This window comes from Quercus suber, unplaced genomic scaffold (assembly GCF_002906115.3).
Source record: "Quercus suber isolate HL8 unplaced genomic scaffold, Cork oak 2.0 scaffold_661, whole genome shotgun sequence".
Taxonomy (NCBI): Eukaryota; Viridiplantae; Streptophyta; class Magnoliopsida; order Fagales; family Fagaceae; genus Quercus; species Quercus suber.
Genome location: NW_027070102.1, coordinates 265,611 through 287,059, shown reverse-complemented (window position 1 = coordinate 287,059; position 21,449 = coordinate 265,611). Strand labels below are relative to the sequence as shown.

At 35.3% G+C, this 21,449-nt stretch overlaps 1 protein-coding gene and 1 long non-coding RNA gene across 4 annotated transcripts; both read right to left on the bottom strand.

Moving 5' to 3' along the window:
• Positions 1 to 230: 230 nt before the first annotated feature.
• Positions 231 to 1,466, bottom strand: LOC136064305 (uncharacterized). The gene is made up of 2 exons (XR_010625943.1): positions 779 to 1,466; positions 231 to 656 (listed from the first exon to the last, which is right to left on the bottom strand). It is a non-coding gene; the product is annotated as an uncharacterized LOC136064305 (long non-coding RNA).
• Positions 1,467 to 6,667: 5,201 nt separating this feature from the next.
• On the bottom strand, positions 6,668 to 20,019 carry LOC112005908 (alpha-1,4 glucan phosphorylase L isozyme, chloroplastic/amyloplastic). 3 transcript variants are annotated; one of them, XM_024038227.2, is made up of 15 exons: positions 19,446 to 20,015; positions 17,046 to 17,251; positions 16,867 to 16,968; positions 15,736 to 15,912; positions 15,356 to 15,631; positions 14,736 to 15,007; positions 14,104 to 14,221; positions 13,575 to 14,012; positions 13,268 to 13,420; positions 12,734 to 12,862; positions 11,885 to 12,121; positions 10,931 to 11,007; positions 7,871 to 8,057; positions 7,428 to 7,628; positions 6,668 to 7,032 (listed from the first exon to the last, which is right to left on the bottom strand). In XM_024038227.2, the coding sequence occupies exons 1-15, from the start codon at positions 19,669 to 19,671 to the stop codon at positions 6,916 to 6,918; spliced, it is 2,916 nt and encodes a 971-aa protein (XP_023893995.2). In that variant the 5' UTR covers positions 19,672 to 20,015; the 3' UTR covers positions 6,668 to 6,915. The 3 variants fall into 3 exon arrangements, with proteins under 3 accessions (XP_023893995.2, XP_023893988.2, XP_065621957.1); XM_024038220.2 differs by having other exon boundaries at positions 17,046 to 17,284; positions 19,446 to 20,014; XM_065765885.1 differs by lacking the exons at positions 6,668 to 7,032; positions 7,428 to 7,628; positions 7,871 to 8,057 and adding an exon at positions 8,143 to 8,574 and having other exon boundaries at positions 17,046 to 17,284; positions 19,446 to 20,019.
• Between the last annotated feature and the right edge of the window lie 1,430 nt (positions 20,020 to 21,449).

The following is a 21,449-nucleotide window of genomic DNA, read 5'->3' as shown; positions in this document are numbered from 1 at the left end:
CAGACATTCAGGAACATCTGTTGGCTCCTTCAAGCCACAGTAAGGTGTGAAACTATGTACTGTCAATTGAAAGACAAGTATTTGTAGCTTTGGAGCCCGAGAAAGTAAGAGTCGTACTGCATGTAAGGAATTAACACGAAATTCTCATACCTGTGAGAAACAAAATAGAAAAAACACACACCAAAGAAAAATAATCACACTCACAAAACAGTATTTACGTGGTTCAGCAATTTACCTACGTCTACAGAGTTGCAGGGGTTTCATTATTATCAAGGAAAAATATAAATGTGCGGCAGTACAGTTTTTTTTCTCTCTCAAAAAGTACATCAACAAACCCTAATCACCAAAACAGCATTTTTTACATCCTACGCACAGGATTCACAACAGACTACAAAACATGCCAAAAAATTTTCCCGAGGGCAAGCGTAGAGCTTAAGCCGATAGCTCTATGGACTAAGCCTTAGAAAATCTCCTATTAAAAACCATGCAATATTATTTTGAGTCGAGTTGTCATCCGGATCAAACACAACTAGCTCCATAAAGGCCAAAATTGCAGGCCATCCATGCCAGTTAGGCTCAAGCAAACCATGAAACTTCAAGAAAGACAAATTATGAAACAAGGGAAGATCCTCATGATTAGAAGCATGGGAGAGGATCTGTGCAGACAACATAAGAATCACATAGTCAGAACTCACTCACAACAATATTATCATTAAGTATTTGGAAATTTAACTAATGATTGAGAGTTAAGATCACGGAAAATATAATGTTCCCTTACGTGTGCGGTTGATATCCACATATCCATGGATGCAACGTTATAGAGTGGTTCCATGAAATCCCATATCCTGTTCGCATAATTTTAAATACTCATACGACTACGTATCCCAATCACTAATTCAAACAAGTTGGGGAGGTTTTGGTTTTCCAACACAATGTGTCCGCCCAAATCAGCTAAAAAATTAAAGTACTCAAGAGCTGGGAGTTTATTTGGAGTTTGTATGACGAACAGTCAGCATTGGAACTGAAAAGCAATCTTTTGAGCGGAGCTATGAGTACAATGATATTGAACTTGGCAGCATTTTTGTCCAAATATTTCAAATCTGATACAGACATCTTGAGGGTCAAATCTTGGAGGAGCGGGCAGGCAGCGAGGAGTGTGGAGAGAGAGTTGTGGTTTGCATACTTAACATAGCTGAGTTGCAGAATCCTGAGACTCGGTAAGCTATAATCATGAGGAGGATTGAGAAAAATCTGATCCGTGAATTTGAGAACTACTAATGTTGTAGAAAAGAAGAGAGTACGGGGCAACTCCAAAGCTTGATAATATGTATATATGAATAGATCGAGTTCTTGCAACACGGCAAGATGAATGGTGGCTAGTAGCCATGTTTCAACATTGAAGAGCTGACAATTAGGATGCGCAATGTGTGTAGGGGAATGGCCTTGCAAAGAGTCCAGATTCTTGACACTCAATCTACAAAGCTGAAATTATGTTCATTCCTTAGAAGTGTGCGCTGGTCCAAGTTGAGAATTGGGAGGAGAGTCCAGAGAGGCTTCCACCTGCTCGACAAAATGCTTGTGAGAACGGCGTCCCGGGTTGGGAGAAAAGAGAGGATGTGGATGAGGAGAAAGTCTGGTAGAGTGCTGATAATGTCACCGCCATTTCTTTCTGCTTCTCTCTTCTACTCTCCATTGCTCAATTTTGTGGTGTGGAGTGTGTTTGGTTTTTATGGTAACTAGCTGCGAACCCGCGCGTTGCGCGTGATAATTATTTTTATGGTAGTTTTATTAAAAAAAAATTTACAATTTAAACTAATCTAATAATGAGTAATGCATTTCGTAATTATATTTTTATTTATTATAGGAACAATCATAAATGTAATATAGAAACAATCCAAAACACCAAAAAAACGTAAACTAAAAAAAATTAATAAAACTTAACAATGATTAATTGAACCAATATTAGGATAAAATTTTATTTTTGATAATTTATTAAGGTTATTTTCTTTGTAGAAATTATAATTTCAGCCATCCAAAACATATTATCAAATAAACAATTATTAGCAAAATCTAAGAATTAAATTTCTATATAGACATTGTTATAAAATAATAATAATTAAAATAAAATTGCAAAAGTTTAAATTTGTCACCTATTCGATTATTTTTGTTTGGCTAACCTTTGCTTTTCTTTAAATAAATGGCATTATAGAGTACTTCTAATACAATTATTAAGAGTACTTTGTCCACCATAAAGGATTAGAAAATAAACAAAAATTAGTAAAGTCTCATAGTTTAACATCTAAATTGAGTACTATGAAAAATGATGCTATGTAACAAAATAAATACCAAATTATCCAAATCATGCTATGTAATAGAATAATATTATATTTTTATATGCTATATTTAATTCTTTAGAACGCAATAGGATAACATTTAATAATCAAAGAGAATAAAAAATAAAAACAACAACAACAACAATTTAAAAAACAAAACTAAATTGCATTAACCCAAAATAAAGTTTTAAAGAATATAAAAAATTATCAACCTAAAGTAGAGATGCAAGAAAAATAAAAATATCCACCAAAAAATTTAGAGAGAGAGAGAGATAACCTTTTTTTGTGAGGGAAAACTATGCATAAAATAGATGAAATAGTGACAAATTTATAGTAAGAGGGTGTGAATAAGAAGAGCCAAAAATAAAGGAAGATGAAGGGAAAGAGGAAGAATGATATTAATGTAGAAGGTAGTGGGGAGATGAAAAGGTAAGGAAGAGAGAAAGATTGAAGAAGTAGTGGGGAGATAAAATGGTAAGGGAGAGAGAAAAGTTGGGGAAGGGTAAATATTAAAAAAAATAAATGTTAAAAACAATTATAGGAAAATTAGAAAAAAAAAAAAAAACCCTAAAGCTTGAAAGGCTTCAACGTTTTTTTATTTATTTATTTATTTATTTTAACCCTAAAGCTGAACTAAAAAGGTTTTGGATTGGGTTTAATAGTGGAACTAAATAAATAAGAGGTAGGCTAGATTAATTATATAGATTTATTATAGGGTGATAGTGGAAATAAATAAATAAGTAATGGGTTGAATTTATTATAGGGTGATAGTGGAAGTAAATAAACAAATAGTGGGATGCATTTATAGGGCTGAAAATTGTAAAAAAAAAACCATTTTAAAATTGTAGGACAAATTATATTTTAAAAAAAATGATGTGGTAGCTGATGTGGCGCAATGTGAGAGCAGCAGTATTAAACGCTACGCTTCAGTTTTTAGTAATATATAGATTTTTTGAGTGAGTAGGTGAAGGATTTTGGCAGTTTAGGTGGTTGGTTAATCGGCAGTTACAGCGAGAATAAATGAGAATATTGGCAGTGACTACAAGTTCAACAATGAGAATGAGCATGAGCGAGAGCATTTTCCAATTGCCAAATGCTTACAAACGACGTCGTTCTGAGGACCCGCCAAATGCTTTCGTAATTTCTTCTCGCCTATATATTTTCATACTATATATTATAAATACACTACTTAGTTAGCTCTCGACAAACGACATGGCGCGAGCCTCTTTCTTTCTCACTCACTCACTAATTAAGGGTCTTTCCTATCATAATCAATCATCTTTTTGGCTAGGTAGTAAAGTAACTAGGTTTAGAGATGGAACAAGAAGTGGTGGACAGGACAGCCTACACAGATTGAAGCTTACAAAGGAAGAAGAGGAAGATATCGTCATCACCAAAGTCAGTAAACCAAAAATAAACGAAGAATGCTCTTTAAGCTTATTTGGGCGTCTCCTTACTGATCGAAGCCAGAATCAAAGGGCCTTCAAAGATCTGCATGGAAAATGGGAATCCGATCGATCTAAGGATTGTGAAAGTTGGAAATAACGTCCTGCAATTTAAATTTAGCTCTAATTATCAGCTGGGGAGTGGGTTGAAAGAAGTGGTCCATGGAACTTCGACAACAATCTTCTCCTGCTATGCCGATGGCGGAAAACAATATTGCCTTCACCCATTCTCCATTTTGGGTACAATTATGGGGACTGCCTTTTGAGCTCATGTCAAAAGAAATTGGACATGATATCAGAGGCAAAGTAATCTGTAAAATTGTTATTTACAACTATTTTGTGTTGGCTTTTATTCTGTATCAAATTTTATTTTAATTCCACTCAATCAATTTTTTTCCTCTGTATTTATGTGAGATTTTAATTGTAAAAGTTGTGTGTGAGAGAGTGTGAAGACTCAAACTTATATTGAAGATCAAGTGGATTGCACGAGAAGCTCACGAGAAGCTAACCCACGAAGTAGCCACGTGTAGAGTACATGACTGGAATACGAAGAGTTATGACAGCTTGGAGTTTTCGCGAATATCTCGCAAGTAAGGTCTTCCCACAAAATACTCGAGAAATATTCAGTTTTGTTATTTTGTCATTCCTGCTCTACTAAATCTTTACCTACACTATATATGTCCTCATTACCCACATATTGTAAGGAGTGCTTTCAAAGAGAAAACCCTAGTATGCACACTTAAGAGTTAGAGATTGATATACCGACCATAATCATCTACACATTTTCTTGTGATTTTCCTCTACTCTTACCTCTCCATATCCAAATCCTTGAGAGGTTGATAACGAAAACACTTACTACACCCAATCTGAGTGTAAAGTGAGATTTTGGTACTACTAGGAAGCATTAGAAAAAGCCAATTGTTGGCGGATGCAATCGGACTGAATGGCGTGATCCGGGAAAGCTAGAGAAAACAAGATTTCATCAAACCAATTGGTAGCAAGAGCTTGGAGGGCTCAAGTACATGGAGTAGACTAGGCTTGGAGGGTATTTTGTTATTCATGTACTCCAACTTATTCTCTAGTGGATCAATTTACTGCTTGGAAAGCGGTGGAGAGGTTTTCGTCTGGAAAGCGGCGGAAAGGTTTTCGCCGAGTTCTTCGGTTTCCTCTTTGATAACACGTCTTGGTGTTATCTTATGTTTGCATCCTTCTTCCCTACTCTTTTAGCTTTCATTTTATTGTTGATATTTGATGAATATGATTTAGAGTAGTTTTATCGTTTATTCGCATGCATTTACTCTTATTCCGCACTTAGTTTAAATTAGAGTAAAAGCAACCGAGCCGTAACTTTTAATTGGGGGTCTAAACAAACTCTTGTGTATTCACACATATTCGAGCTTTAATAATCGAAATAGACAAGCGATCAATGCAAACAGATCAGGCCAAGCTAGGACAAGTTCATGAGATACCCATCGATAAACCTATTCGAAAAGGAGGGAATGTGGCAAACGGAGAAGGTGAGAGGAGTTGGGCTACTTTTCAATATGAAAGGCTTCCCATTTTTTGCTATAACTATGGAAAGCTTGGGCATGACGAAAAACACTGCCCATCAGGTTCTCCAAAAAAAATGCTTTGATCGACAATATGGCGAGTGGTTGAAAGCAGGTGGGACGGTCAAAAATGGAAGTGAGAAAGCAAGAGCTGCTAGTTGGGAATCCATGGGGACTGAAGATACAAGAGTTGATTCTCAGCCGGATCTACATGCAGGGAGGGTCTACTCTGAAGAACAGATAATGATTCTAATTAAGAAGGATATCAAAAGTAGAGTGGAGACTAAACGCAAGAGCTGTGAGTCAGTCCTCAATCAATCGAATGTTGTGTTGTAAATGGCAATTTAATTTTTCTATGTTGTGGTGTAAATGGTGCATGGTTGTCCTGGGACATATTTATTATGACGTGTAATTCTGCAGAGTAGCAGTAGGCATACTGTTGTAATTGGGTTAGCTCATTCTATGTTAGGATGGTTCAAGATGGAAATGTTGCACAGATGTTCCAAGGTGGTTGTTCTGTTGTTCAGCTCTGCAGAGTAACAGCAGCTCCAGTTTTGTTGGTTGCAGGGCCTCGTATGCTCCTTGCTTATGTTCATGTTTTCTGCATTTTACAAAATTCTACTGATTCATGAAATTAAAAATTCTACTGATACATTAGGACTTTGTATTATTGTTGTATTATTGTCTTGTTATAAGGACTTTGTATGATTTTTATTTTTATTTTTTATATTACTGTTAAAATTGGCTTTTTTTTTTTTTTTAATCATGACTTTTGAGTAGTAGAATTTGTGATGCGTCTTCGTGTTAAAACTTTATTTCCTCTTACTTGTGTTAAAACTTTATTCCCTCTTTACTTGTGTGTGTTCTCCAAAAGAACAATAAAATTGGCTTTTTTCAATATATATATATATATATATATATATTCTTGGTAGGTAAATAATTCGTTTGTGCCATTTTTTATTTATATTGTATGTTTTAAATTAAGTGTGCGGCTCGGCCTTGCTAGATAGAGGGGGTTGGGGGGATTGGATCCTGTGGGGAGAGCTCCGCAAGACAGAGAAGGGGCGGGACAAGTTTCCCTGACCTGTAAGGTAATGCAATTGCAACATCAACCTCATATTTGAAGACTGAAGAAATATCTAAATCTTCAATAAAATACAACCGATGTCAGCTTGTTAGTCTAGGCATGACTATCAACTAGTTGGTAGACTTTGAAGTTTGTACCTTTATACAAGAAATTCGCGGCATGTCCATGTCAAGACAGGATCAAGTTATTTACCATATTGCTGAACAATGGCAAAGTTGCAATGTAAACAAGAACCACTTTTATGCACAAAAGTAAAACCAAATACTTTGTATTTTTTATTACATAACACATTTATTTATATTACACCTTAATCCATCATCACTGTGCGAAGACCATCTCTACCATGGTAAATATATCACTTCTACAAGAACCACTTTTATGCACAAAAGTAAAACCAAATACTTAGTATTTTTTATTACATAACACATTTATTTGAATTACACCTTACTCCATCATCACTGAGCGAAGACCATCTCTACCATGGTATAAATATATCACTTCTACAGCAATTTTACAGGTTCAATGTTCCATATGTCCTTGGCATATTCATGGATTGTTCTATCACTGCTGAACTTGTATGAACCCGCCGTATTCAAGATTGACATTCTTGTCCACCTCTGAATCAACACCATTCACAGATATTAGGCACAAATAACATAAACCAAATTAGAGTGAAAATAATAATAATAATAATAAATGCCTTCAGATTATACACAAATGCCTGTTGCATTTCTTATATTACCAAAAGCAACATGAACAACCACCAAATATTTGCAATAATTTTCTGTGAATATTCCACAATTGTACGTATAAAACAATTTTAGTTGAATATGCTTGATAGATGAGTCACACAAGCATTTGACATTCAAAAAGTCATTTAATACCAAAGATGGAATCTGATACATATTCAAATGAACCCAGTAAATGAAAAATGTCCTCCATGAATGGTGCTCACATAGATTTCTGCACCACACCACATAGGCATGCACATATAACTGCAAATATAACTCACCTTTCGATCTCGATATGCCTCGTCAACCTTCTCTTGGCATTCTATGTAACTGGGGAAGTCCTCGCCAACAAGGAAATAATCAGCGCAGCCAAAACCTTCATTTCCTTCCAAAGATCCAATCAGCTCATCATAATTGTAAGATCCGAAAACACCACTTCGGACAAATTCCTTGACTTCCTCAAAACGTGGGTCTGGAACAAACTATATCAAGAGTTCAGCAAGGTCAAATATCAATGAGGGTGCCCAAGACAGGAACAACTGAAGTAACGATACTTTTTTTCTCATTTCTATACTTCATTTCTTTTTAAAATCAGGAGAAGTGGTGAAATTTTCACCAACTAACCCACCAGCCTAGCAATCATTATTATGTGGTAGAAACAATATGACAGGTTCAGTACCAAAACAACAAAAGTAATGATTCAGTTGTAATTATAGGGACATACCTTCCCCTCAGCTCTTTGTTTCCTGAGCCCAGCAATCTCATGAGCTTTAGCACCAAAGAGGAAAAAGTTCTCAACTCCAACCTCTTGTCTTATTTCAACATTCGCCCCATCCAAGGTCCCAATCAGAATGCAACCATTCATTGCAAACTTCATGTTGCTAGTTCCACTGGCTTCCATCCCAGCAGTACTACACAGAGGAAAGAGAAAAAAAAAAAAAAAATCACAGAGGAAAGAGAAAAAAAAAAAAAAAGAAGAGTCAGTTTTCTGAGATCTTTATCTAACACAGCTAACTATTACATAAAGACTTTGAAAATTTGTTCTTTGCTTTCACACACACACACACACACACACACACATGCTCACTACACTTTTATGGAAGTCACTTTACAATGGAAAAATATGAAAACTAATAACAAACAAGGTACTTGAGAATCTGTACCACATATACTTCTGGTTCTGAAAAAAAAGGTCTATCAAATAATTATTTCCAGCAACTACAAAGAAATATTGTAGATGTCACAGTACATATTCTAAGGCTGTATTCTAATCGTACAGAATTGGCATTGTTGCAACTGGAACTTCCAAACAGTACTAAGCAATACTTCTAGAAATGAACCCACAGGCCTCCTATTCATTGGCTTTGTCTTGCTGTTACTACTGAAGGGCTGAACATATTAAGTTTTGACGGAAGAAAGAACTATATTCTGCAACAGTAGCATAGAACTGGAATCAGTCTGACGAATACCTTGAATAAACATTTCACAAAATCTTAGAAACCCAAACCCTTAGTACTCATTACCCGTGACATTTCATCTATACCTTTCAAACATAACATACAACATTGATAAAGAAAAAGTATAGATAGCTTCATTGCACATTGCACTTCAATCAAAACCCAGCTTTAACAAATGCCAGGACCACCTTAAGCAATAGTTAAGCAATAGTTATCATAACCGCATTGAGCATCAACCCGAGAAAGGGTCAGTTTTCAGTACAACCAGTTCAACCTTTGCATCACCAATTGAGCCTCTGATTTTTTAAATATAACAAATCTCTATTACAAAGTATCAATACTTATTAGTATATGCAAAAATTAATAAATAAAAAGGAGATAAGTTCAAGTTACACTTGATGTATCAATAATTATTATTTCCCACATTACCAAATTCTCGGACATATCAATATTCATCTTCTTCTCCACAGGTTCTGTACACTTTCTAAACAAACCAATGTTATTTGCAGATGATGATCACAGAAGAGAAACATAAGCCATAGCGGGTGTTGCATAAAATAGAAAGTTCACTGTGGTAGGTGGTAGCTCCACCATTTCAGCCCCTTTTTTGTCCATATTATATCTATGAATTTGATGGTAATGTCCTCTATTTTTTTTCTTCCTTGAAAAAGAACTGTATACATGCTAGTCTTTCAACATTGTATCGGGACAACTTTGATCAAGAGACTTTAAAGGTTGGGTCAGAATTAAGCACATAAAAATTCTAATATGTCAGTATCCTCCTCAAATTGTAATTTTACAGCCTTTTAGAAACCATTTTTTGGATCTATGGGGTGTTTAGCAATCCAAATTAAATAGTTAATAATTTGGCCCAGGCACTTGGTGACGCTTGAAGGTGGAATCCATTCAGAAAGTACATAGAACCTGTGGAGAAATGTCTTTGAGATGCAAAGATTGACTACAAAGAGTTGATAAAACCCAAATTTTCCACATCTATTTCTCTCATGTCATGGGGAATTTTTTTTTTTTTTTTTTTTTTTTTTTTTTCCACATCTATTTCTCTCATGTCATGGGGAATTTTTTTTTTTTTTTTTTTTTTTTTTTTTTCAAATGATCATTTCTGTTCCCATACAATACAATACATAGAACTCAGAAAAATATATAATTCACTATCATTGAAAAACCCGGAAAGAACAAATTTTGTTTTACCTCCACCTTCTTTCACGCAGGACAACGATTCCTACAAATTCTCATAATCCACGAAATCAATTCCACTGGAAAACATAATTCCATATAACTCAAAAAAGAAAAGTCTTGTTTCATGAACTAGTTCTGGGAACCAGATAAAGCCATGAAAAAGGCGAAACATTTTGTTCAGAATCTCTTAAAGCAATTCAAGTTCAGTTCAATCAAATGTAACAAGTAAAACCCAGTTCCTATTTTTACAGTGGAGAAGAGGGAGGCAGTGGAGTTTAGAGAGAGAAGGTGAAGAATTCCAGGATTAGTGAAGGCAGATGAAAATTAATAATTTGATGAGGTCTAAAAAAGTGTAATTCTTATGAAGTTACACCAGGTGTAACTTGAACTCATCTCAATAAAAAGATATCATATCTTACTAAGGAAGCTCTTATGACTTAGAGATACTGCCTCATCTAATTCAATCATGAGGTTCAAGTTCAAATCACCACGAAAATTACTACATCCAATTTGCCCACTTCAGGTAGAGCAGACTATAGAGGAGTCTTTTGCTCTATCCCAGACAAGTTATAATTTTCAATGTGATCAGTTCAATCCAGTTCAACAACTGTTTAATTGACAATATTCTTAATAATAATAATAATAACAAACAAACAAACAAAAAATAAATAATAAATAAAAACCAAAAAAAAAAAACAAAACAAAACAAAACAAAAAAAACAAAACACAAAAGCATGTTGCTAAAATCCAGTTCTACAACCAGATTTATTGTATATCTGGTTAAATAAAAATATTAAACTGAAAAAACAGTGAGTTCATACTTCAGCCAGTTCAACTGCCAGGTCAGTACAGTGCTGATAATTAGGCTCATCCCAAAATCAATTTCAGGCCCCAAATTTTAGAGAGATTTGATTATGCTAAATAAAGCATAGGCTACTAAAAACAGGCCATATTCTGGCCAGCCTAACTCAAAATTAAAAACATTAATGATCTGCTTCAAACACAAAATGGAAAAAAGTTTGAGACCGACTCCCCATTCTATTCCATCATGTACCATATGCAGCAAAAGTAAAATTACACAACCAAGAGACAAAGCTACATAATCATATTAAGAATGAAAAGTGAAGTACCTTATATGCTGTGATAGCTCACTTGCAGGAATAAGCAACTCAGCAACACTGACATTGTAATCAGGGACAAAAACAACCTAATATAAACAAAAAATAGTATTTGGGTTAGTGACACAGCAACTCTGACTTGTAATTAGGGAGAAATTAACAAACATTTCAAAAAAGTAAGTTTTTCCTAAACATCCAATTAAATCAATAAAATTCGATAATGTGCATATATGTAGCTGCAGGTAGGGTTCAACCTGACCACACATAGTACCTCACCTCTCAAGCATCAAAAGAATCCTTGTTTTATTTCGTTATGGTTCACCAATGATTAAAAAAGGATACCTTAGTACTTGCCAACATACTATCCTTTCCACCCAACAAAGGAAGAAAGAAGAAAGATGGATTCTCTAGCTGACCTAATAATCAGTCTTGTGAAAATTTTCTCATTTCAAGAATGAAATGTAATTAATCAAAGATTGTAGAGAAGTTATTTTTTGAAGAAAACAATGTTCAACATCTTAACATTAAATATTAGTACTTTCAGGAAAGCACCAGTTATTTGAAACAGAAAATCCTAGAACAGTATATTTGCCCATGCTCTCATTCCAGCACATGTTGTTACATCTTTAACTTATTCTAAACCCTCAGGTCTCTTTTTCTTTAAATACCTTTTTATAACATGGCATTGCAGCAACTCACTTGTATCCCGTTAATACCATAACTGATTACCCAGACACCAAAGCACCAAGGAAGCTAAGGTAGGAAATTTCTATAAATTGATCAATGCCAAAAAAGCAAGCGAACTTACCAGTTAAACAATGATAACTACATGATGTAAGAATTGTGGTAACAAGAGTCTACCAAGTTCTTAAGCATGAATTGTTACAGCTAACGTTTTGACAGAAATCCAATGTATGAACTGTTCACAAAATACTTTAACAAGATTTAGCATCAAACCACCCATACCTTCAGCAAATCACCTATTTCAGGATCATGGTTGACTGTAGCTCCAACATCGGTGATAAATTTCACAATTCTCTTGGCTTGCACATATGTAGAAAATGCTTTACCCCCAAATATACAAACTCGTGGAACAAACTTTGATTTCCTTTCTGCTACACTCATTTCTTTCATCTTCTTGTAGCGGTAAACAATCCCCAAGATATTCAAGAGTTGTCTCTTGTATTCATGGATGCGCTTCACCTAAGAATAATAAAATGCATTTTATGGTTCATCAATAAAAAGTAACCTCTAGGATGGGTGAAGAAAAAACAGATTTCTGCCTTCTCCTTATATTATATACTTCCTGTGTACTTGGGTAGCAGCCTGTGTTTGTTTCTTCCCTTTTAAATGAATTTTTTAGTTATTAAAAAAACAAAAGAAAAGACACTGAATTAAGAAACTTGGAGAAGGAAATTTGGTGGTCGTAACAAACTAGTAACCATGCACTAAGCTGACTTAGAAGTTGGCAAGTCTTAGGTTAACTTCAAGCCTTCATAAGCACACATTATTTTGCAAGGCATTAAATTAGCCAAAAAAGGGAAAAAAAAAATTGCAAGACTTTAATACAGTCCATGAAAAAAAAGTTAACAACATGAACCTTGAGCTAAAGCATTGGTTGGAGCATTTAGATATAATCTCTTATGTATCTCATCATTAATTTTCTTGAGATTTCATCTACAGTCGGCCTATGGAAGTTTACATAACTTATACTCATTTCCTGAATTTTCTTACTTTCATCTAGTCTGATCTTTTTTATTCCCACAATTTCATCACAATCTGAGAAAGAGAAGAGTTCAAGGGCAAGCAAATAACCTGAATATCAAACATTGCATCAGGGCTGACAGAATATCCTGTTCTCTCTTTGAGGAATGATACAACTTTCAACTTATTGTTCCTTTTTGCTGCCCTCCACTGGGTTTGGAGATCTTCATTATCTGTAAACTATGATGGTCACAGGACTCAGATTAGTAGGAACTAGGTACCATGGGAGCAGCAAGATGAAAACAATTAACCATACACTTATTATTTATGCATTCATATATAGCAAAATATATAGAGAATATGGTTGGAAATTTAAAATCCAGGGTTTATATTCTGGAGAGTTCCCATGAATAAACAAAGAAGATGACTTTACTCCAAAAGCATGAAATGTTAGATTATAGAGACTTAAAAGTCTTACAAGCAACATTTACTAAGGCAGATAAGAAAAGACAGAGCCTAGTTGAGCTAAATTAAGATTAGGAAAGACATAGACATAGCAAGGCCAGTTGGCCCAAGTGCTGTCAAGACTTATGATCCATTGATGAGACATATCTACAAGCAAAAAATTTGGTTATGGTGGATTACCTTTCGTAAGTCTGCCAGTTTTTCAGTATTCAAGACCCAGTCTTCTGAGCCAATCCGGTCGGTTACAATTTTACTTAATTCTGGATTGCAGAAGTGGATCCACCTTCTTGGTGTCACCCCATTTGTTTTATTTTGAAATTTCTCAGGCCACAACTGCCAAAATTGTAGGGTAGAGATCAATGACATGAGCATGTTTCACAATATTGTAGACATTGGCTAAAAATAACCACACTTTTTTCTAGAATCATTCAACTGTATTGCATTGTGATCAAAGAAAGAGGGGGGAAAAAGCTATTGATATATGTACCTTAAAAAATGCATTAAATACTTCATCCTTTACTATTTCACTATGTATCTCAGCAACACCATTTACTGCATGACCACCCACTACACAGAGATTAGCCATATGAACCCTCTTTGGGGGTTCTGGTACTGGTTCTGGCAACTCCATTTCTGTTTCCTGAGTGACTTTCTTTTCAGATGGTTCTGGCAACTCCATTTCTGTTTCCTGAGTGACTTTCTTTTCAGATCCATCTTCTTCATCAATGGGTTCAACTGCGTCTTCCGAATTTTCAAGTTCCTCACTGGGAACAACAACAGGGCTTTCCTTGGGTTTAAGTTTAACAAATAAATCTGCAAAGGCTGAAGGCAAATCAACATTTTCTAATATTCTCATCTCCTTCAATTTTTTCTCCAACAATTCATAATCTGCTGTATCATACTCCGATACTATGGTGTGAATAAGCTGGAAAATATGGAATGGTAGGAATTAGGAAAAACATAAATAAGTTCCGAAGGTAAAAAAGGTTTTGATTATGTAAATATTCCAGCATTACCTCCTCATCAATCATTTCTATAATCTCAACATGTCGAGGAAGCAGTTTCTGCATAAGTTCTAAACTCCATTTCTCCAATGCCTCAGGAAGAACAGTATGATTTGTATAGGCTACAGTTCTAGAAAACAGGTTGCAGAATGTGAGAAACAGAATTACTAAATTTGAAACTGTATTAAGCAAAGATATTCAGTCATGCATCAAAAACTAAATAGAGAGTTAGAAAACATTCAAAGAATCTCGTAGACTTTTTTTTTTTTTAAATTATTATTATTGGGATGAAAACATGGCTTAAGACAACCAACTGGAATCTAGGAGTGCATGTGTGTGCACGTAGACATGCTTCTACAGCATGCACGTAGATTAGGAAAAAAAAAAGTCTATTCTTATCTTATCTGATCTGCATTAGTTTTCAGCTATCGCAATTTTTTTATTTTAAAAAAATAAATAAAAAGTGAAGCAATCCCCAAAACTACCCATTGGGAAATTTTCCACTAATTATGATCTGGTATCCCTCATTCACTTCATTACCATAAAAATATTTACTAGTATATAATTCCTCTAATTACCAACACTGGTACAGTGCACAATCAACATAGCAAAGTGTGTGCATGTAGAACAGTCATTGAATGTACCTTTGAGTGATATTCCAGGCCTCCTTCCAGCTTAAACCCTTCAAATCTATCAAAATTCTCATCAGCTCTGGGATGCAGAGAGTTGGGTGTGTATCATTCATCTGTACTGCAACCTTCTCAGGAAACTCTTCCCATCTTACATTTGCTCCAGATCTTCTCTCAAAACGTGCAATGATGTCTTGGAGAGAAGCTGAACATAAAGTGTATTGTTGCTTCAAGCGAAGGACTTTACCCTCCATTGATTCGTCCCCAGGGTAGAGTATATAACAAATCTGATATTGAAAAAAATCATTACCCACAACATCTTTCTACAATCATCACTTAACATAGTAGTAAACAAAAAATTAAACAAATTAAAGAAAGCATCCAAAAATAGGCATTACTGGTGGTCAAGTCACCCACAATTTGAAAAGAGACACAGCATAGGGATGCTGGGTATCAGGTTGGTAATAAGATAAAACCTAGCATTTTCCACTGCAAATGCTATCACCTAAATTTCAGAATCTCCAGCACATGTATGGCCCTAAACTATTTTTTATGTTAAAATGTAAGAGACGTGAACTTATAGAAGTCAAAAAATCAAGGAAAATGTTTATGCAATGATGACTATCCAACCAGACCTTCTCAGCATTTGCTAGGGCCTCATATGCTTTGCTGTGCTCCCCAGCATTAAAAGCATTTAAGTCAAAATCTTCTGACACAGCTTTGGTTGACCAAAGTCGCAGATTGATAGTGGTTTTAGTTTTATATCCTGGAATGGGAACATCACAAGCAACAGCCTTTATATCTTCTCCTCCAATCCAGTGTCTTTTTCCATCTGATCCAGAAGCAACCTTGCCATAGAATTTGACAGGATATGAGACATCATTTCTCACAATTTCCCAAGGGTTGCCCATCTACAAGGAGAAACCACATTAAAATAATGAACCAGTAAGACATAATGCTAATGTGCTAAATTAAGCACTTGGAAGGGGAAGAAAAGAAAGGGTAATCAGCATACCTCAAGCCAATCTTCAGCAACTTCCTCCTGCCCATCTTTTGTAATTCGCTGCTTAAACAAACCATACTTGTATCTAAGTCCATAACCCCAGGCTGGGTAATTTAATGTTGCCAAAGAGTCCAGAAAACAGGAGGCAAGCCGCCCAAGACCCCCATTACCAAGTGCAGCATCAGGCTCCTACAATTAGTCAACCGAAGAAAATTAGCTGACATGACACAAACACAAAGATTCACTGGTTTTCATGAAAATGCTTTTAGATAAATAATGACAGACAAGGTAATATTCAAGATTAGTAGCTATGATAGGTGGTAGAGTCTTCAAAGCAATTAGGAAATGCTTTGCAAATGCAAGAAAATCTTGTAGGACAGGAACAAGGCTTAGAATCAAAATCACATTCATTAAAAATTATCCATGAACTTTCTAATTGATAAGGTAAACAATTTTAAAAATCGTCACCAAACCTATATTCCTATTTTAAACAACTACACCTGTAAGTGTTATTAGAAAATAGGATTGTTCTTTAGTTATAATCATCATCTGTTTTCTAATACTGGGAATCCAGGATTAAGGAGCCTGTTGCTAAAATTTCAGATTCTCTTTGGTTGGTTTCAGTCGGATATTGATTAACAAGAATTGGTGAAATCAAACTTAAACAAACATCAAAACTAATATGAAATTTCTTTTGCTGAAGTCACACTTCCAGGCGATGAAATTAGAGGTTTAATCCCAGAAGTTATCATTATATTTACACTTGTGATCTTAAGCTTGTCTACAAAGACTTTGTTAGACCCCATTAATTTTAATCATGTAAAATGATAGTTGATATCCTGGTTTCCATATACATTAGAGTACTTAGGCATAGTAATTTTAGTGACTCGCTTTATTGTTTTACTTCATTTAATTATGGCTGTGATTCACTGTAACTTTCAAATACCCATTTAATTTTGTTGCATATAATGGCTATTCCTGACCCTGACAAATAAGTTGGTTAGAATCAGATTTAAAACAGAAAACAAAAGAACAAAAAACACCATGGAAAAACACAGAATTTAACTTATGCAGAATCAACAATGAACAATCCATAGCAAAGTATTTTAAAGTGAAAGGAAATTCCATAAAAAAGCACCTGACCTGGATAGCCACATGTTCTAATTTGTGTCCTAGGTTTCTCAAAGCCTCTGCATAAGCACCAGTGAGCTCTAAATTACCAATTGCATTTAACAGTGCTCTACCCTGCAAAAATAAAATGTTAGGGAACAAAAAAATGAATAATAATTTGTGGGAATCAATGCAGAAGACACATAACAAACCTGTAGAAATTCCATTGACAAATAATATGCCTGCTTTACATTCAATTTTTCATAATAATCATATGTTGCATTCCAATTTATAATGAGAGCATCACGAACACTTTGTGCAGTTGCAAAGAAAGCCTTCGGAAGATCAAACCGCTCAGGAGAAAATAATGGAGTGAACTCTGCATGGTATTTGATACTTGAGGCAATGGATGCAGCATCTGGTGTGAATGAACTGTGAGCAGTCAAAGCCTCTAAACCAAAATACAAATGCCAACCATTAATTATGCTGTAGAATGCCAAAACTACTATAATATAATATATCAAAAACATAGAGGAATCTCCTTCCAAATCTCTCTCTCTCTCTCTCCAGCATACACCACACACACGAGGCATGTCACATTTCCAACAACCAATCACGTATTTCCATGTCAGCATCAAAAAAGGATCCGAACGCACCAATTAATGTGCACCATTTAGTAGCTCAACATAACAATGATTCAACTTAATTAGTTGATTTTTCACTCATTTAACCCGTAAACTCCTTTCCCAAACATCCTCAATTGAATTAGACGCATCAAATGAGTTTGACCAGAACAAGATTAGTTGATTTTTCACTCATTTAACCCGTAACTCCTTTTCCCAAACATCCTCAATTGAATAGACACATCAAAGGAGTTTGTCCGGAACAAGATAATCAAATAGCATGATTTTTTACTTTTTATTTTTCTATAGATTTGAGGTACTAACCCAACAACTGGTGAGTCCCAATCCTTTCTTAATGCTAACAAGGTAAAATGTAAATGACCATACATGACATACCAAACATAGCTTCGTAGAGGAAACAAAATTCACAGATACTTTCATGAGAGAAATGCCATATACAAGTATGCAAGGTTGCTGCCATCATTTACATCATAGTAAATTAAGCAGCATAATGATAAATGATTAGGTCAACAAAAGCACACTCCTTCCTCTCACACAAAAGTGGGTCCTACCTAAAAACCTTTTACATCATAGGACCCGCCATTATGTGAGAGGTAGGAGCACTACTCTGCAGCTATTTAATTATCCACCTGACCTTGTAAACTTGTATGGAATGCGTCTCTGTTCATAAACAAAAATTAACCATCATCACTAGATATTATTAGTTACGCCATAGCATACTCCTCCTTTTTCCTATCACATAAAAGTGGTTCTCATCTATAATCCATGGGACCCATCATTCATGTGATGGAAAAGGTAGCATTGCTCCACGAGTACCTAATAATGACTAAGTCTATAGGGACGCACTTTTTGTTCACAAATTTGTTGAGGTGGTAAGTTGTATTTGGCAGACAATCACTTTTACATGAGCTCACCAACACCACTTTTATTGCCTAGCAAAAGACAGCTTTCCACCTCGAGTTGAATCAAAATCAAATGCATGATTAAAATTATAGTAACTAGAGTCTAGAGTCACAAAAATTTCAAAAAATATTTAATAATTACTAAGGTGGCAAGCTGTCAATGATAGGTAATAAATTGATGTCAAAGGTGGGTCTAGATAAGAATGAATAAAAAAATCATCAACTCAGCTCATGTAGCATTACTCTTAATAATAAGTCTAAAGATTCTACAAATTTCACAGCTGCTAACATGTCAAGTTATGATTAGTGTACAATAAAAGTGGCGTCCAAGTCAGTGATGATCCTAGTAAAAATGATGTTGCACTCATTACCATTTGACACATCAAGAAGTTGTGAAACTTACTGTCTTTACTAGCATTGTTGTATGATTAGTGTGTGTACGCCACTTTTATTCCTTTCCTTCACACACACTCTCTCTCTCTCTCTAGCTTAAAATAATTAGGGGTAGCAAAATCTGACACAACCCGCGAACCCGACACAACTAACCCGTTTATAAACAGGTCATGACTTGAGGGTAAATGGGTTCGGGTCATATTCAGATTGACACTACTAACCCGTTTAACAAACGGATTGTGTTCGTGTTCAACGTGATTCCGTCTAACCCCATCTAACCCGTTTAGCTTATAAAATTATTAATTATTTTGATATTATTGCTTAATTAATAGTTGTTTTTATATATTTATTATTATATTTATAGTTTTAATTGTATTTTAATTTTAAATTAACATTTACATAACTTGTTAATTAAACGAGTTAAAAATATCGGGTTAACCTGTTTAATAAATATGTCGTGTTCGGTTTGAAAATTCTTAACACGCCTATTAAACGGGTCAACCTATATAACTGAATACTAATGACACGACACCATACAAACCCGACCGCGAACACGAATTGCCGCCCTTAAAAATAATACTAAATACTGAAACACAACCAAATAAAAAAGGATCTGAAACAGAAAAGCATAAAAATTTTAATAAATGAAAGCTGAAGATGAGAGAAAAGAGACCTTCTTGAGTGATCGGATCCTTCAGTGTTTGCTTGGAGTCGCTGGAGACGCTGTTGACAGAGAAAGACCGCCTGACAGTGACAGGCCGTGAAATCCATGTCCTCATCAACAACACCTTGGATTTGCTGCCTCTAGAACCCAACCCACCACCGAGTAATCCAGACCGAGTTAGTAACGCCTCTGATCGTCCGGTCGAAGTTGCTGCTGAGAATTGCGAAACAGCCATTGCGAATTTGCTATAGATATTCCTTCCTCTTTCTTTTTCTCTCTCTCTCTCACACTCACTTAGATCACTGACTCGAAGATAAATAGAGAGACTCTGAGAGACTGTTTATGTGAGAAAGACGGACTTCTTATCCTTTTAAGAAATAGGTACTTGCAATCTGCTCAAAAACTACTTTACTGCATGTACCGCACACTTGTATCCATGGTACTTGGTGACGGTGACGGTGATGGTGATCTAAGAGAGGTGTTCGCTCAAGTGCATCGCGCCTGTGAAATTTATGTTCACACATGAACGGTGACTATTTACTAGTTGGATGTGTTAATGGAATGATGCCAAAGAGACGGTCAGGATAAGTGGAACATTGTTTATTACTTCTACTATTTTTATAGGTACTTGCAATTTCCTCAAAAACTACTTCACTGCATGTACACCGCACACTTGTAACCATGTTACTTGGTGATGGTGACGGTGATGATGATCTAAGAGACGTGTTTGTTCGAGTGCATCGCGCCTGTGAAATTTATGTTCACATGTGAACGGTGATTTATCTACACTACACACATTACTAGTTGGATGTGTTAATGGAATGATGCCATAGAGACGGTCAGGATGGTTCCTGTTTGTCATTCAACTAATATTGTTAAAAACTTGGAACTTAAATTCATGCTATTTTCAATTGAGACATTTTAGACAAATCTAATTACTAGAATTCGCAACAAAAAAGGCAATGGGAATAGAGTAGGTCTTAATCGGACTGGAAGCCATTGACTGAGTTTAATTCTAAGTGTCAGTTTCTGTGTATTATCATCTCTTAAGTTAATGGGGTAATCGGAGAGGATGACTTCTATCATTCAACCTTAACCACTCGTGATAAAAAGGTACATGATGGGTCAAATATACAGAGGAATGACTTTTACCCAGGTCAAGCTTACTCTGCATCCTCTTATAACATATTTCTTAACTCATTCTAAAGGTACATAATTCAAAATAATTATTAAAAAGAAATGCTTCTCCCCATTACATAATAATAATAAGCCATATATGGATTCAATTTATGGCCCTATATACTTCTGTACGAGAGAACATTGTTTCAACTTTCAAGAGTGTTAGAATAATTTGGGCACAAGTGATTAGCTCATAGCGATAGCGCAATGCTAATAATGTCTTTTTTTGATGTTATATTTTTGTGATTCAAATTCCAATTCCCAACTCCCTCATTTTGCAATCTACCTATCTAAAAATGCCCTCTTTCAACAATCTACCTATCTAAAAATGCAAAATGTTAGAATAATTTTTCCATATCAGCCTTATGGGCTCGTGTGTTATCTCATAAATACCGAGGGCAAAGGAGTAGACCTATTAACCTTCTCAAAACCAGCTCTTGCTCATCCACCTGGGCTGGTATTAAGAAAGGTGAAGACATTGTCAGTAAAGGCGCTAAGTGGGTTGCTGGGAAAGATAGTGGCCTACCTTTATGGTTTGACAAATGGCTGAATAAGGGCACCCTTAGAAGCTGCATTTCTGGCCCACTTAATAGATGAGAAGATGAAGTCAGATTGAGTGATAATTCTAGCTTCTTCGGCTGGAATTGGGAGGGGATCTCCTTCTCCTTTCCCAAAGAGATTCTTATGGAAATAAAAGCCACTCCGATTCCCTATTCCAAGCTAAGAGAAGATAGACTTTCTTGGAGCTCCTCTTCCAGCGGAAAATTCCATCTTAAAGATGCATATCATATAGTTAATGCAAAGGAAATCAAGCCAAAGTTTCAGCCTTTCAGT

Excerpts from the sequence above, each read along its gene's own strand:
- LOC112005908 (XM_024038220.2), bottom strand. The coding sequence starts at position 19,671 with ATGGCTGTTTCGCAATTCTCAGCAGCAACTTCGACCGGACGATCAGAG. Across the intron at positions 12,122-12,733 it reads ATGCAATGTTTGATATTCAG|GTGAAGCGCATCCATGAATA; the intron begins GTTATTTGCTTG and ends TATTATTCTTAG. Across the intron at positions 7,629-7,870 it reads AACAAAGAGCTGAGGGGAAG|TTTGTTCCAGACCCACGTTT; the intron begins GTATGTCCCTAT and ends CTCTTGATATAG.